The sequence below is a fragment of the Phasianus colchicus genome, chromosome 13, assembly GCF_987193195.1.
Source record: "Phasianus colchicus chromosome 13, bPhaCol1.hap1.1, whole genome shotgun sequence".
Taxonomy (NCBI): Eukaryota; Metazoa; Chordata; class Aves; order Galliformes; family Phasianidae; genus Phasianus; species Phasianus colchicus.
This window is the reverse complement of record NC_143448.1, coordinates 3072470-3089981: the sequence shown is the minus strand read 5'-3', so window position 1 is coordinate 3089981 and position 17512 is coordinate 3072470. Positions and strand designations below refer to the sequence as shown.

At 47.4% G+C, this 17512-nt stretch overlaps 1 protein-coding gene across 2 annotated transcripts; it reads right to left on the bottom strand.

Moving 5' to 3' along the window:
* Positions 1 to 261: 261 nt before the first annotated feature.
* KATNB1 (katanin regulatory subunit B1) lies at positions 262 to 17447 on the bottom strand. 2 transcript variants are annotated; one of them, XM_031615214.2, is made up of 19 exons: positions 17151 to 17447; positions 15372 to 15502; positions 13644 to 13761; positions 10422 to 10522; positions 9821 to 9862; positions 8152 to 8235; positions 7623 to 7738; positions 7072 to 7143; positions 6693 to 6843; positions 6105 to 6292; positions 5845 to 5975; positions 4999 to 5049; positions 4748 to 4824; positions 4003 to 4122; positions 3276 to 3425; positions 2975 to 3051; positions 2501 to 2575; positions 1653 to 1769; positions 262 to 1059 (listed from the first exon to the last, which is right to left on the bottom strand). In XM_031615214.2, exons 1-19 carry the CDS (start codon positions 17188 to 17190, stop codon positions 927 to 929), a joined length of 1974 nt encoding a protein of 657 aa, XP_031471074.1. In that variant the 5' UTR covers positions 17191 to 17447; the 3' UTR covers positions 262 to 926. The 2 variants fall into 2 exon arrangements, with proteins under 2 accessions (XP_031471074.1, XP_031471072.1); XM_031615212.2 differs by having other exon boundaries at positions 5845 to 5978; positions 17151 to 17446.
* Between the last annotated feature and the right edge of the window lie 65 nt (positions 17448 to 17512).

Below are 17512 nucleotides of genomic sequence, written 5' to 3'. Positions count from 1 at the left end.
AAAATTCGTTATAAGTTACAGTTTCCTAGAGAACAGGCTCCAGTGTACAAAATGAGCAGACAGAGCTGGAGGAGCAGGGGAAGCACCAGCAGGAGCTCCTCTCCCCACAGGAAAGAAGAAAGAGGGGCAGAAAGTTCTGACAGACATTTATTGGGGAAAAAAATGTCCCTACCAGTGGTCCAGCAGATGCAGAAAGACATCAGTCCGTGTCCCTCTGTTCTTCCACCCTCACCCCCAAAGGCAAACACGTATGACAAGTCATGTATGTTAACAGATCCAGGCGGACCTCAAATCCATCTTCTGTGGTGCAGGGTTACCTGCAGGGATGCAGAGAAGCCGGCAGACAACTTCCCCTCACTATTATTGGCCCCTGTAAGCACACCACATGCAGCGGCACAGTGCCCTGGCTCACGTTTTTTGCAGCAAGCTAAAGGGGCTGGTCCCACCCGCCTGGAGAAGAGGATAAGCCCTTTCTGCAGGGACAGGGCTCTTCACCCCACAGCAGGCTTCAGTGGGGAAGAAGCTGCAGTCCTCAGTGTGCTGCACAGTGAGCAGACCTGGCTGCCAGAGCAAGTGGCAAAGAACCAACAGCATGCGTGGGTGAAGGAGAAGTGGCAGCAGGCCTGCAGCCCTCCACTCAGGGCAAGGTCAGCACGCAGACACAGCGCCTGATGGTGAGGTGAAGAGCTGAAACGAAGCTGCTCCACAACAGGGACTTTTTGCAGCCAGGTCCCCTCGCATCGCTCCACTCTAGTCTTCCACCTGCCCCTCCAGGCACTGCTTCTGGACAGGCGGCCGGCCAGGCAGATCTGTGCTCCCTACTGTGCCGTGGGGAAGGATGAACACGCAGAGAGGTGCAACCCAGCCAGACTGAGCACAGAGGGGAGTTTGGCCACCTGTGTTTGCACTTGCGGAGATGGCAGCAGTCACTCCAGCACAGCCATGAGGAGATGCAGTTCTCTGAAGGCACTACCATGGCGGCCGCTGAGCCCAGACTTGTTCTTGACAATGTTGCTGATGTTTTTCAGCTGCTTATAGCACAGCCTGCATTTATGGAGCCTGTGAAAACAGCAGACACAGCATGAATGCTTAGCTGCATAGGAGATGGTGCCTGTTCCCAAAGTGCTCGAGATTCATCTCAAGCAGGAGAGAAAATGCAAGCCCTGCAAACGGCCTGACTGGAATGAGAGCATGACTCTGCAGGAACAGCAGGTCTCCAGCCCGCATCCTGATGAAGCAGGAGAATGGAATCCTCACAAGGGTTCTTTCACGCCTATTTTCCCCTTTGGCAGTGAAGTCTGAGGAAGAAAGAGGTGCTGTTTCCGGAGAGCTGGTTCTCAGAGCAGGGTTACCCTGTGAATGAACTGGAAGCCCAAGGCCTAGCTGACAACTCCTGTGCTCTGTGAGGTGAAGGGTGCAGCCACTGGCTGGTTTTACTTCTGACATACCTGAGCTTTGTTTAGGTATGACTCAGTACAGAGAAAGAGAGAAAAGCAGTCTTTGGCTTTTTCCTCAGAGCAGGAGGGGTTGGTATTTGCAGACAAAAGGAAAGGCATGCCCAGTCTAGTATCAAAACCTCGAGGAAAAGGAGCAAAGCTCAACTAGAGAAATGCTGGTTTAAAAGGGAGCAAGTGGAGGTGGTAAGTGCTCACCTCTCCTCTCTGGTGATGTCCACTCCTACAGAAGGTGGTGCAGCAAGTATGTCGGTGATCAGTGGCAGGAATCTCTGCAGAATGAGTTTCAAGGAGGTGCAGCCCGTTTGCACATAACTGAAAAGCAAACAGAGAATCAGACCCCACCTGAACTTCATTCCTTTCCCACACACATTCAGTTCGGGGGGGGATGGGAGGGGGGCAACATACGCAACCCCTTCCCTCCAGCACTTGCAACCAGATAAGGAGAACAAGTGCCAATATAGTCTTAGTTGGAGCTGAGACTGACAAGTGAGCCTTTTCCCAAGGAATACACCCTGCTAAGTGGGACTTTCCTGCTCAAGAGTAGACATGTCCTGCTGAGGGTACCTGGCAGGATCCTGTCTCCCAGCAGGAAAGGATAGAAAACCCCATCTTAAGCAACGTGCTGCCTTCCCACCTAAAGATGAGATTCAAAGCAGTCTTCTAAGTGCCACCAAGACTGCCGTGGGATTTCATTTCCCTTGTCCCAAGTTGACAGTTTCATTCTCATCGGTGCACAGAGCCCACTGGGTTTACATCTATCTGACCCCTCCTGGCTCACAGCTGCCTTCACCTACATCAACACATTTACACCAAACCTAAACATCCTGCTCCTAATGAGGACTTCCTGCCCATACATTCTTCCCATATCATTTCCTAACACTCACTTGGCCACTCCACTGTTATCTTCCAGGCGTTGTACCAGCATCATGCTGTACCTGCTGTGATTTTCCACAATTTTCTTTCAGCCACAAAAAGCCCAGTGGAGCCCTTGTATCAGCACCCACATCTTTCCCACTGAACAAGCCATGTTCTCATGACCTCACCTTTCGTATTTACTTTGGAGAAGTTTTTCTATCTGAGGCAGAACGACAGTGCATAAATCCAACTTCCAGAGAGACCTGAAAAGAAAAGCATGTGTTGCAAGGTTGGAGCATGAGGCTTTCCAAAGTTAAGCTGATACAAATGAAGTTTTCAGGCAGAAATATCCAGGTAGCTGAGCCCAAGTTTACTGAGCAAGTTCACTAACTCCCCCTTGTGATAGAAAGCAGCAGGTTCTGACATTTAATTTACTCCCTGCATGATCACTTTATGAAGCCTTAAGACTTTGATTTTCCTCACGAGACATCATTTACCAACAGAAAAGGCTCTGCACAACTCCAGCAGTCACTGGCACTGCAGAGCTGGAGATGTGACCATGAGCACAGGCTGCCATGGCCAGTGGGACACAAGGCAGGTGCAGCACAGCACTCCTGACACAGCCAGGCAGCTCTTTGGTATCCCAGCAATCCAGCACTCACGCTGTTTGGTTGACAATGTTCAAGAGGTCCACAACAACAGACAGGTCATTGGTTGCTACAGCAGAGTCCACAGAGTTCTGTGAGAGAAGGAGAAGAAAACTATTGCTAAGTCTGAACTGTCTAGATTAGTGTAATAAATACCAAGTGCCACTTTTCAAAAAGCACAGTAGAAGAAATGGAGAGATTGTAGGTAAGAGAGGATAACCCTCTCCATGTTTCATGGTGACCTTTCAAGCCACAGCAGCCAATGGAGCTGCTCAGCTGCTCCCCTCATGAACCTTAGGCTTCTCCACATCCTTGCCTTGATGTCACTGGTGCTCCATACAGCCCGCACAGTGTCCAGATTCTTGTGGCGGCTGGTGAGCACCATGCACACGGTCTTGTGGCCTTTCCTGATCTGGGACATGATTTCTTCATCCACAAGCTCAGTCTGGCTTTGGTTTTTCAGAGCCTGAAAGTACAGACACCAGTAGAGGAGCAATAACAGAACAAGATGGTACAGAACGGGGAAGAACTTTCTCTGTCCTCGATGAGAGTTGGTTTTAGTGTACAGAGGGCCAAGAGGCCTCCAAGATATAAGAGGTAATGACTGTCGTGAAATAATGCTGTATGTGTGATGGCACACAACAATTTTCTAAATGAGTCACTGTCTAGTATGTGGACTCATTCAGTGTCTTTGTCCCATCCCTTGTCCCCTGGTTTAATAACACATTCCTCAGGAGCATGGACCAACACTGCTGTGTTTGTATCAGCCTGCCATCACTCACACTGGGGGCTGGTCCAGCAGCCCTGAGGTGCTAACCCCACAGGAACTGCAAGTTGAAGCAGTTGGGAGGCAGGAGAGCAAGCTGGCAAGGGAAGCACCACGTGAACAGAAGGAGAGCAGAAGGAAACGTTCTTTGGCTGCTGTGTTTAGTGCTAATGACTGCAGGCTGCAGAAAGCACTAAAAGACCCTTCTGCACCTCCAAGAACAGCCACTTTCTGATGCCACCAACACCAACAGAAACATCTGACCAAGGACACTTACTGGTAGGAAGTCTGAGGCTTTCAGGCCAATGGGCTCGTTCCTGGCTGCAGGAATAACTGATGGCTCTGCCCTGGGCAGAGGAGTTGATGAAGCAATTGGTGGCCTCTGAAATGGCTCAGGCTGCAGGAAAAATTGGGACAGAAGTTCTAGCAGCAGGAATATGGCCGTAGTCTCATGCCTTCTTTCCTCTCAATACAGTTTCTCATTTGCTGGTATGGGTTCGAAGGCAATAAAGTATCCCTCAAGTACACATCACCACACAATGAAGGTTTGCAAAGAACACGCAGACACTCCAGCAGAAATGCTGAATGCTGTCACAGTTACTGGCATAAAAAATTAGGGCAATGGGCCGTGGCCAGCATGAAGGCAGAGAGAATTTTAAAGAAGCCAGAACATCCTGTCTGCCTCCCAACAGCTGCTTGAGATTTTGGCTATCATAGTCTCAGTTTGAGTGCCTGCGGAAATGTAGCACCTGAGTTCTCCTCAGAGTGCCCCTACTTGAGTTGAAAGAAGAAATATCATCATATGAGAAGCAAACAAATGCAATACAGCTGTCATCTGCTGAAGGCCTAGCCTTCAAGTCTGCTACTCAGATGAGACACGTGGATGGACTAAGAATGAAGCTGCACTTCTACTATTTTTTAAAAGAGGAATGAGCTTGATTAAAAATAGCAAAGTTTCTAGAATTCATCAGTCTTTCACAGCAGGGGTGTGAACAGCCATTAACAGATCATACTGTACGTACAAGCTCTTGCTTTGGCAATGGGGTCTGAACTTCCACGGGTTGGTTAGGCTTCGCTGCTTCCTTTGCAGTTACAGGCTCTATCAAGACAGAAAGAAGTGGGAAAGTAGAAATTGATTGCTTCTCATAAGAGAAGCTTAGAGTGCAGGCATTGTAAAGCTAGTCTACAATTAGTGATTACTGCAGACGTGCAACTCTCCCTGTTTTCAGAACTATTAACTCCATCCCCACCAAGCTGTTATTTTCAAACTCACCATCCTCTGGGGGGGCTGGAAAGGGCTCATTCATTCGAGGAGGAGTTCGAGCTATGGAGAAAGGGAAAATAAATGATGGAGTCATCCAAGGCTGCAGATTAGTAATAGGTCAGCCTTGGAGCTGGGAGATCTCCAGCAGCTCCACTGATTAGGGCAATCAGTGATACAGCAAGCAGTTATCTTCTCCAGACCTTGACGTTATTGTTGAATTTAGCCAAAGGCTTTTAGCCTTCATGGATGGGACAAAGCTGACTTGTGCAGCTCGCTGCTGAAGAACGATGAAGCACAAGGCACTGTCACAGCAAATCACAATGGAAAAAACATTTACCTCCAAATAAACTCATTTACAAACGTAAACTAAAATAACGACTTCCTTATAAAGAGTATCTCATTTTCCTCATTAACAGAAAATGAGATATAGGCATTGCTCCGTGCCTCCTGAACAACAATTATGGCTTTAACAAAACATCTTACCATTCCTTCTTTAACAGAGGCTGCTGATTTTACACATATCAGAATTCTAAGCAAATAGAAGATCCTGTAATACAGTGATGCTACCTAACCAGGACAGGAAGGCTCCATGCTTACAGTGGAGCTCTGGATTCTAGGCCAGACTTCAATCAGACATCACTGCATCCTACTAAAGGGGTAACCTTTCAGAAGTTTACCAATGTGCTTTGTGGTTCAGAGTCCAAGCACAGAACACTGAAGCCTTCTAAACTCTCTCGGGTCACAGGTGAAGCCATTATTACTTTACACCAAAGTTCACTGCTGCTGAATCAGTTTAGTGCCTACTGCTCTGAACTAGCCACATCACTCAAAAGCACAATAAGCCACAGTACTAACAGATGGCATTCTTGGGCTGGAAGATCTCTTTGTAATCCTCTGGGTTCTGGATCTCAGCCTTGGATTCCTTCTCATCCCGCTCCTCTTCACTGCTGGGACTGCGTCTCTCACTCTCTGAACTGTGCTTCACTCTGCTGTGAAAGAAAGAGATGCTCTTAGGGCCAGGCCCCACACGGACCCTGTGAGACAGAACAAAAGCACTAAGCTCCTTCTGCATTTCCTTACAATCTTGAAGTTACAACAAAGCAGATTTCCCTTACCTCTGAGGCTTGCTGCAGCTAGTTGAAGGTCTGTCATAGCTGCGACGAAGGGAGGACCCTGTGGGGGTGGGCTGAGCCAGGGGCTCATCGTTCCTGAGCAGCCCATGAGGAACTGAACCTGATTTTGTGACTCTGCTGAGATCCACAACAAAGGAAGAGACTGTGCTTTGTGCAAAGGAACCTCCTATCTGCAGAGGCAAAAGATCAAGATAGTTCACTGAACAGCACGGACCACTTTCTGAGATCAAGCATGATAATGGAGTGACCATGAGTGACAGTGCTTGAGAACGTGCCAGTCAGTACTTTGGCCTTTTCAGTTGGAAACTGCCAGTGTTTCATAAAAGGCTATGACAAAACATACAGTTTCATCTGGTATTGGTCAAGTTAAGCCCCCCTTCTTTCCTCCAGAAACCAAAGATGAAGTGGAGCACAAAACTCCTGGAAAAAAAAAAAAAGTCCAGAAGCTTTGTCTAAGTGCAGGACACACTGCATGGCCACTTGCAGTCTGACACAGCCTTACAGGTCAGGAGCATTTATCTCATGTTTTGCAACCACCCCCTCCCCAGCTCCTCACAAACAGTGTCTTACCAGCTGGTTGTTGCAGATAGCTAAGTCAGCTACTTTTCCCCAGTTCACTAAAACCACATCAAAACAGCGTTCTGGCTCCCAGCCGTACACACGCAGAGAATCCTGGTAGCCACCATACAAACAGCAGCCATCTGGGTTGAAAAGAACACACCTGGGAGAAGGCAGATGGAGAATTTAGACACAACTTTCTAACATCACACGCTCCCCAGAGCTGGTTCCCTGACTTCACTGAACACCTCCAGCACTATTCTCAGTAATTATCCCACTGATCTGGTGAACCAGTTCAAGTTTCTCTCCACAACTTTCCCTCTCATGAAATCTCCAGTCCAGCCCCAGTTTTGGTCTCTGCCTGATACACTGCGGTAGGAATTTAATATACCTGACAGGAGTAGCCTCCTCTTCAATACAGCTCACAACGTGAAACTTCTCCAAGTCCCAGAAACGAATGGTCCTGTGCACAGGGCAGAATAAAAATCACTGCTCATCTGTCCGGAAATCTGCCTTAGGATCAAGTGTTAAAATAACCCATCCAAAACCAGAACAACTTCCACTGTTGTGCATGCATGATGAACTTGCACAGAGGACTAGCGTAGCTAAGATCTGTAAGTCCAGCCCAAGATGCTGAGAGGCTCTAGAAATGTATAGATTTTTAGAGCAGAAGCAGAGGACTGCCTGCTATACACAAAGGATTAGTGAGCAACTCGAGCCTACTGCACTGTTTTCTAGCATGGCAGGGAGCATCAGCAGTTTTGGATGAGAAGGTAAGAGCTCTATATTCTGTACATCACAAGTATGTCATGGCTAGGTGACACACTCTTGCAATGGTTTGAGTTGTGTGACATTCTTGCTTGCCATGTTCCTATAAGGAAGGGCATCAGGAAAGGGAAGTGTTATCAACAATTCCCTTTTTTCTCTTTCCTCTGTCTTTACCTGTCAGAGCTGCCAGAAGCCAAAAGGTATTCACTGGGATGGAATTCAACAACATTGACTGGGCCAGAATGTCCTGTGAACTCGAACATTACCTTTCCAGCAGTCAGATCCCACAGCTGGAAGAAAGTAAGGACAGAGGTGGAAATTGATATGGTATATCCAACTTAGTAAATATTACTAATGAATAAGTACACTTATTTAGCAACTTTTAGTAAGATGACTCTTGCCACGTTTAGGTATCACAATTCTACCATCATAAAAACCTGAATTTTCATGAGCATAGTGCCAACATATCTGCTGGACAAGGACTCTTCATCACACGTAACTCATTTTGGGATGCTGCAGGCCACTGACATGACCCCCAATAAATACATGTCCTGGCAAAACCACAGAGCCCAGCCAGCTGCCTAACGAACAAAAGGGGGCTATGAGGAACTGTTGGTAATGCTTGGTTAAACAAACCAAGCAACCAACCAACCAGCAAGTCCAGTATTCCACGAAACATAAGGGAGATGTCATAATAAATTACCTTGACAGTGTGATCATCAGCAGCAGAGGCTAACCACTTGCCATCAGGACTGAATCGAAGGCATCTCACTGCTTGTGTGTGACTCTGCCACCAGAAAAAAACAAAAAGAATTTTCCTGTGGTTTTTTTTTTTTTTTTCTTTTTCCTTCCTTTAGAGGGAATTCTGGCTTTTGTCTTTTGATATAGAATCATAGAATCACAAGGTTAGAAAGGACCTACAAGATCACGTAGTCCAACTGTCCTACTCTCACCCTTACTACCACTAAGCTACTAAACAATATCTCATAGCTCCTCATCCAGATGCCTCTTGAACACTGCCAGGGATGGAGACTCCACCACCTCCATGGGTGGCCATTCCAGCACCCGATCACTCTCTGAGAGTAAAACTTTTTCCTTGTATGTAATCTAAATCTTCCCTGGTGCAACTTGTGGCCATTTTCTTGGGTCCTGTTTGTTGTCTGGGAGAAGAGGTCAAATCCTTCCTCATCACAGCCTCCCTTCAAGAAGTTGTGGTGCACGATGAGGTCTCCCCTGAGCCTCCTCTTCTCCAGCCTGAACAATCCCAGCTCCCTCAGTCACTCCTCATAAGACTTGTGCTCCAGACCCCTCACCAGTTTCGTTGCCCTTTTCTGGACACGCTCCACGGCCTCAATGTCCTTCTTGTAATGAGGGGCCCAAAACTGAACACAGTACTTAAGGTGCGGCCTCACCAGTGCTGAGTACAGGGGATGATCACCTCCCTGCTCCTGCTGGCCACACTATTTCTAATGCAGGCCAGGATGCTGCTGTGTGCACCTGGGCACACTGTCGGCTCATGTTCAGCTGAGCATCAACCAACACCCCCAGTTCCCTTTCCTCCTCATCCAGCCACTCAGCCCCAAGCCTATAGTGCTGCATGGGGTTATTGTGGCCATGAGAATCAAACTGAAGCTAAACAGATTTCTTTGTTAAGAGAGATGAGATGGGATTTATATATAAACACATATATATCATATATATATATATATAAAATTAATATATAGTTCTTTGGGTAGAAAAAAGCTCCGTGAATAGAATCATGTTAGTTGTAGTGGAAGTGTCAAGTCAAACCCTGAAACAGTGATTGAGAACCTGGTGGGAAGGCAGGGCCAACTCAGGGGAGCTCAGGTGCAAGCAATGTACCTGAGTGACTGGAAGGGCTGGAGCCAGGATCCACCCCTTCCCAGACCTCATTTAGGGGTTGGCAGTGGAGGTGAGGGTATCTCTGGCTGCAGATCCCTTCTTACTAGAAGCCTTCCAAAGGTAAGCAGTTCTTTTCCCTCATTTCTGTATCTGTTGATTTGGGCTTGCTCTTATTTGCTGTAGCCAAAGACTTTGCTACTCTGCTATTACAACCCCATTACACCAGTACAGCAGGGACTTCATGGTGATAGCAGTCACAGCATGAAGAAACACTTACTTATGGATGCTCTCCATTCCTAACTGAAGCCAACCACACTGAAGTACATCAACTCCTATGATATCCATTTTGTGTTCCCATGCAGTTCACAGAGGTCTACAGAGCTTTATTAGACCACTTCACATGCAGACCTGATTTTTATATCAGGAAACTAGAAAGTTAATTGTACATCACCACTCTAAGGCTTGCCCACAAGCCCTAGACAGAAGTCTTTCTCCCAGTGCCGTTTTACCTTATACTTGAAGATGCAGCCTTTTCTTCGTACATCCCACAGCTACAGGGGGGGAAAAAGCAAACAAAATATGCTGAGAAAGGCACATGATTGGGTGTGCAAGAGCCTTGTCAAAACATACTATAAATCTACTATTGATAGTAGACAGCTGATAGTAGAATAGATAGAAATTGTTGGAGGGGCAGCTAAACTCCTGCTCAGTCTAGCTACATTTCCTAGCCTAATTTCCCAAGTGAGAATCACTTCTGCAAGGTGTTTCCTACTACAGAAGCTCTGTTGCTGCAGACAAATACCAGCCTGCTGAAGCAGGTGCACTCCACAGTGATGAGTACATCTGTTCTGTGCTTGCTGACACCAGCTCACAGCAGGCAGCTAACCTGAGCCCTGTGGAACAAGCCACATTCCACAGCTGAGGAGTCACCCTCATGAGTTACCACTGTGAAGACACATGCATTTCACAAGCACTCACAAATGCACCTGCCCACACACACGAAGTTGTATAGCATCTATCAGCAGCTTAGCACAAGACACGTTCTGGTTCTCTTCATAACAAAAAGGCTGCAAGTAAAGAGAGTAATCTCTAGAGGAAGGCAAGCTTTACCTTAATGTCTGTATCTAAAGAGCCAGATGCCACAAAACTTCCATAAGGATGGAAATCAAGGCTGCAGATGTTTGCTTTGTGACCGAGTAGTGTACGAAGAACTGGGGAAAAAGAGAAGCAAAGGAGGGAGAAAGAATTAGGGGCAAGTATTTAGTACCTCATTTCACCTCAATCACATGCAGGAGTTTAGCAAGACTGTCCTCACTGCTAAACAAATGCTACATACGGCTTATTCGTCTGTATATATTCTACTGAAATGCCTCCAACTTTACCCTCATCATGCACAGAAACAGCAAAGGGGGCCCATGTTCATATGATCTTAAAACCATTTTAGTTTCAGGGAATATTTAAGGGTCATCTAATTCAACTCCTCTGCAAGGGAATATTCAATGATCCTAATGAAATCCCTGTCCTCAGGTATGGAAACCATGAATAGAATTCAGCTGTGACCAATGTGAAAATAAAACTAACAAGGTATGCTTAGAGGCAGCTGTCTGACAGTGTTATCTTTCCACTCACTGTAAAGAGCAAAACAGTAGGTGGGGTAGTTCCAGCCAAGAAGTGGAAGAGACACCATTTACCCTGTGGCTATTAGATGGGCCCTTTTTGAGTGTTCTGTGCAAGCCTGACTTCTACCTCTTACGTTGCAGTATTTGAATCAGGCTCCTTCAACTGCTCCTTGCTGCTTACAGGAAGCATCCCACAGACTGGGAATGGGCACTCAGAAAGCAGGAGGTGAAGAAAATGACCCACTATTTGAGCAAGCCATCAACAAAGTAATGCTCTTGTAATTCTGGAAACCAGAAGGGACCCGCTGAACAGGTACATCTATCTCTGAGAGCACAGATGAGAGCAGAACTCAATGTTGAGAAGCAAAAATTGCTCATATAATGACAGGGACAATCTCTACCACCAGTCATCTGGGACAACATCATGGTTCCCCGGTACCAATTAGCTTGAGCCAGATTTGGAATGCTCATTTGCACAGATGCTGGCCCACAGGCCTACTACTAACTTCAGCAGGATCAGTTACCCTGCACAGGTAGAGTCAAACTATGTTATAACTGAATTGATTCTAACTGAATGATAAAAGTGCTCTTCATTATCTGTGACACCAACTGTTTGCCTTATTTGCTCAGCCAAAGTAAGAAGAAGATATAAGTCTGTTTTCATGATGAGTAAGAATCAAACTACAACATTCTCATGGAGAAACTGGCTGCCCATGGTTTGGATGAGCTGGGTGAAACACTGGCTGGACAGCCAGGCCCAAAGAGTTGTGGTCAGTAGAGTTAAATCTAGTTGGTAGCCAGTCATGAGTGGTGTCTCCCAGGGCTTGGTACTGGGGCTGCTTCTATTTCACATCTTTATTAATTATCTTGATGAGGGGATTGAGTGCACCTTCAGTAAGTTTGCGGATGACACCAAGTTGGGAGGGAGTTGATCTGCCTGTGGGGAGAAAGGCACTATAGGGGGAATCTGGATAGATTGGATCAATGGGCCAAGGTTAACGAGGGGAAATGTATTAAGTTGAGGGAGGGGAGATTTAAATTGGATGTCAGGGGGAAATTCTTTACAGAGAGAATGGTGAGGTACTGGAACAGGCTGCCCAGAGAGGTTGTGGATGCCCCGTCCCTGGAAGTGTTCAAGGACAGATTGGATGGGGCCCTGGGCAGCCTGGTCTAGTATGAAAAGGGGAGGTTGGTGGCCCTGCATGTGGCAGGGGGGTTGGAGATTCATGATCCTTGAGGTCCCTTCCAACCCTGGCCATTCTGTGATTAACTATATGAGTTTCAATAGGGCCAAGTGTCAGGTCCTGCATTTTGGTCACAGCAACCCCAGGCAACCCTATAGGTTTGGGGAGCAGTGGCTGGAAAGCTGCCTGACAGAAGGGGACTGGGGTGTACTGGCTGAATAAGAGCCAGCAGTGTGCCCAAGTGGCCAAGAAGGCCAGTGGCATCCTGGCTTGGATCAGGAATGGTGTGGTGAGCAGGACTAGGAAAGTCATCCTGCCCCTGTACTTGGCATTGGTGAGACCTCACCTGGAGTACTGTGTTCAGTTTTGGGCACCTCAGTATAGAAAGGACATGGAGGTGCTGGAGCAGGTCCAAAGAAGGGCAACAAGGCTTGTGAAGGCTTAGAGAATATGGCCTATGAGGAGAGACTGAAGGAACTGGGGCTGTTTGGTCTGGGGTAAAGGAGGCTGGGGGGAGACCTTATTGTTCTCTTCCAATACCTGAAAGGTGCTTACAGCAAGAGTGGGGTTGGTCTCTTCTCACTGGTGACAGGATGAGGGGAAACGGCCTCAAATTGCACCAGGGTAAGTTTAGGTTGGATATCAGGAAAAACTTCTTTACAGGAAGGGTTGTTAAGCACTGGAATGGGCTGCCCAGGGAGGTGGATGAGTCACCATCCCTGGATGTGTTTAAAATGCATTTGGATGTGGTGCTCAGGGTCATGACTTAGCAGAGGGCTGTTAGAGTTAGGGTAGTACAGTCAGGTTGCAGTTAGACTTAATGATCTTCAAGGTCTTTTCCAACCTGAGTGATTCTATACAGTATTTCTGCTGGACTCCACTCAAGGGATTCACAGCACTTTAGCAAATTTGTTCTAGTTGTCCTCCAAAGGATCAGAACCTGATGAGTTCACAGCTTTTAAGTTAGTCTTTGTCTATTTATATGCTGTGCAAGAGCAGAAGGGGAGAAAAACTGAACAAAAAAAATTCCTCAAAAATACATTGGAGAAAGAAGGAAAGACAGAACCTAAAAGTGAGAGCAAGAGGTCAGCAAGCAGGAGGTGCCCGGACTTACGTAGAACCTAACAAATTTTCATTCTGGTTTTAGTGTTAAGTGTATCCTTTTATTAAGGTTGAAACTCTTAAGCTGAGGCTACGAGTATGATTTATATGTGCCCTGTTACTCCTGATGTGTAGAAAAATTTATGTGGAATACAGATTTCAATCTGTGATAAGGTCAAAATCCTGGAAACTACTTCCTCAGCTCCATCTCCACAATAAATGCACAAATTTCTGCTTCAGTATGCACACAGAGCTCTACTGTTTCAAGTTGGAATTCCACAGATGCCTTCTAACAGTACTGAAAACTTAAAAGCAATGCCGGGCGTTTCTTCTTACATTAGGAACATTGTGAGTTGGCATAAACATTGAGCATAAAGATACTGCAAAAATGTATGTATTAATAGAAGAGAAAACTCATAGCAACATACTTTTGGCAGCTTCCAGGTCCCAGACTCGAATGGACCCTGACTGGGACCCTGCAACAATAAGTTCCTCCTTGGCACTGATCTGTAGGCTCTCAATGGGTGTTGTGTGACCTGACAAGCTCTGCAATAAAAACCACAAGTCACAAGCAATGGTCACTGACAGATCTGGACACTGTTTAAGTCCACAGTGGCACAGCTCATGCTCAACTGGAAACTAGTTAATTGGGACCAGCTGGTTGTGCCCCTGCTCCTTTTTCCTCAGCAGTTACCAGTGTGGTAGAGCATCCCAAAGACCATCCCTGCAGCTAGCACTGTGCACATATCTTCCATGTTATCCCACTTGCTGGAACACTGACTAATTTTTCAAGGCTGCATCAACAGAAACAAGTGCAGCTAAACATTAAGTGCAGATGCCCAGATGAGGCTGACACATGCTTACATTACAGGAATTATGCTATGCAAGCACAATGGCACTATGCTAATTCTAAGTGGGTCGTACAGGTCTCACAAACAGGTTACAAAATCAAAGCAAGCACAAAAGGAGGGCCACTCAAAACCTTCCCAAAAGCAAGGAGCCACACGTTGCTGCCAGCATTGGATGTCACAATGATAACATGGTGCTATCACTGAAATATTAATTTGAAGCTAGAGCTTATAATTCACATGTATGCATTTTCTTTCATCCTTGAGCATCTGAAAGCTTACCAATTATCTAAGAATTTTGAGAAGGCTAGTATTTAATATCAGTGTATCACTATTATTATAGGCCTTTTACTCATCAATTAAGCAATATGATTATCCCCTGCTTTACCTCATCCTCACACAGATCTTTTGAAACAGTTAAGCTAGCTCTGTGCATCCACGCAGGTAGAGAAGTTGGGGATGGCAACAGAAAGCCACCTGTTTTAATGGGGCTTTCTTTGGATTTCAAGCAGATCTGCAGCGTTCCAGGGCTATGACTGTCACTGTGCAGGGAGGGACAAACAGGAATCAAGCTGCAGTGCTACTTACTAAGTTTCTTTTCTCACTCCTCCTCAAACTGCAACCATCTTGAATCCCAACACTATCTCACTCTGCCTAGAGAAATCCTTCCATAATGCAACATTATGTTGTTAATTAAACAAGTGATGAGGGACACTTGCTCAAGATACTTTTCCACAACACCCACTTGAAGGAAAAGTGATACAGTACAGACAGCTGTTAAATGTGCTGTACTGGTAACCCTACTCTTCCTAACGTGTTGTGCCCAGGATTACTCTTTCCCAGCCTATGGTCAAGTCAGCATTCAAGTCAGTATTCTAACTTTGTGCTGACAATGTGACTGTGGGACAGGTGGAAATGCATCCTGCTTGGGATGCTTCCTGCTAGGAGGACAAACTCCAAGATGCAAATTTGACCCCTGTAGCTCACACTACAAGATGAGCTGTCCTCATACAAAACTGTAATTACCTGCAGCACAGTAACAGAAGACTCAATATTTATTATCTGAGAAAATACTAGTTCTGCTGGAGCAGAGAGCCATCCTTGATCATCCTTGGAACAGCAGCCTCACTAATCATCAAATTCTGTCCCAAACTTTTGCTAGCATCTGGCCAACTGGCTTTGCATTGATAAATTTTATTCACAAGTCCCACAGGCTACAACCCAACAATCTCTTCCCTCATTCCCCATCTTTCCTATCTCAGAATTAATGCTCCCCTCCCCAGGAAGCTGAAGCAGGCCCGCTCTCACCATGACACAGTTGGGCTTGTTAACTGACCACACGTTGACCCGACAGTCATCTCCTCCAGTTGCCAGCAGCCGGCCTGATTTCTTCCCCAGGACTAATGAGGACACATTGCTGCTGTGAGCCACGATCTCTTCTGCACAAAATGAAGTAAGCAGTTAGGATGGTCTACATTAAAGATTTTCCACCCCATCCCTCCTAAAGAGGTAACCAAAAAAAAAAAAAAATCTTCTAGCTCCAGAAAGCATTTCCAGTTTCCACCAGGCAAGCTGCAGCAGCATGTAATTCAGATAAGAAGTCACACTATTATCTGGCTTCAAACAGTCCTTCTAGGCTCTGTCTGCTGCACTTAAGATGTTTGCTGGCCAAGCTTCATGACTCCAGTGCTCACGTGGCTTCCTAAAAGCATCTTTTCTCCCCAGCAGCAATGCAGTAGCTTTTAAAGACTGCAGCAACCTGCTCACAGAGGCTGCTTTTCCTTCTGCACCGAGGTGGGTCGCAGTCAGCAGAGCTGCTTCAGAACTGCAATGATAAGCAGCAGACACAGACTCCTAGAGAAAGGACTCTAACCTGGAGAGCTGCATCCAGCCCCAGAGGGACTCGGTCTGGTACCTGACAGAGCAAAAAGCCAGACTCAGCAGAAGGAGAGGTGGAGCTGCCTCCCCTGTGCCACAGTGAAACTTAGCAATGCCACAGACAGAGGAACGATGGACATTTATCTGAAGAGGCACAAAGAAGCAAACGTAGATGATATGGAAAGACTGTTAAGAACTGGAGGGCTGATGGGAATGCTAGAGTTCTAGGAAAGAAAGCCTTACAAGCGTGGGACAAAAGATAAGCCAAAAGAGCACTTTTGCACAGACATCAATTTTTATAATGGATTTTAAAATCCACCCAAATTTTTGGCAGGAGCTTTTGGCAGATGTATTGACCAATTTCTTCCCCTGACTGTTCTCTTCTTTGAAAGCATTTGCAAAGCTAATAGGTATGAAATTTGTTGTAAAAGGGGCGGGCAGCAATCAATTCAGCTCTGCTTGGGGTTGCTTTGGTAGGAAAGGCGATGTGACCGTGTAAAGCACACCTCTAATCCAAAGGGCCATCAGACAGCTGCAGCAATAATTACAGCTGCTTTGATCTCAGGCTCTGAGTGTTTTTCTGAAAGCAAAACTGCGCAACTTTCACTTCAGCTGGAGGAACACCTTTCAAATTACACAGGTAAATGGACTGTAAACGAGATGAGCCAAGCTGAAAGTGCGTGTGCTCTGTGATGAAAGACCAGTCGTCCTTAGGACAACGTGTGCAAAGAACCAAAGGCAACAAGCAGTACAATGAGTACCGAGAGACCAACTCACTTGTAAAAAAGGAAAGTACAGATGCTGAGCGCTGGGAGTGCATCAGCACCCCGTGCTTTTCCTCCTCCTGGTTTCACTCTTCATAATAGGGCGGATGTTTCAGTGTCGCTGCTGAAGCACCAACCCCGGTCCACATGTGGGCCCTCCCCTCACCCCCAGGGCCTTTTCTCGGGGTCACAACGGCTCCGAGCCCCCCGGCAGCACCACGAACTCAGAGGATGCTGAGGGAGGGCAGAGCCCGGCACCACGAGGCGTTGATCTGCTGCTGGCGGTTCCCACAGCTGCACTTTCAGCAGGACGGCACAGAAATCCGCTTTTCTGCCCCTCGGACGGGGGTCGGGCGGCTCACCTCGGTGCAGTGCCACCCCCCGGCCCAGGCCCGCTCCCGACAGCCGGTTCCCCCGCGTCCCCCCGCCTCCCGCCGCCACTCACGCAGCTTCCAGGCCGTCTTGGTGACGACGGCCGCTGCCATCTCCTGCCGCCGCCAGGCTCGGGGCTGGACCCCCGCTGCGTCCTAGCACGGCGGCTCCCCCGCCACCATCCGTAGCTCCGTCGGCACCCTCCGGGCTTCTCTTCGCCGCCGATCCCCGCGGTGCGGCCCGTGGAGGCCGACGGACCCGCGGCCGTCCGCTCGGATGCCCCGACCCGCCCCCGCTCGCCCCTTCTCGCCCGGCGCCTGGCAACCGGGCCCTGGCAACCGGCCCCCCACCGCCAACCTCGGCCACGCCCCGCCCCCGCCCGACTTCCACCAATCAGAGCCGCCCTTGCTCTCCGGCGTTCTAGCCAATCCGCGG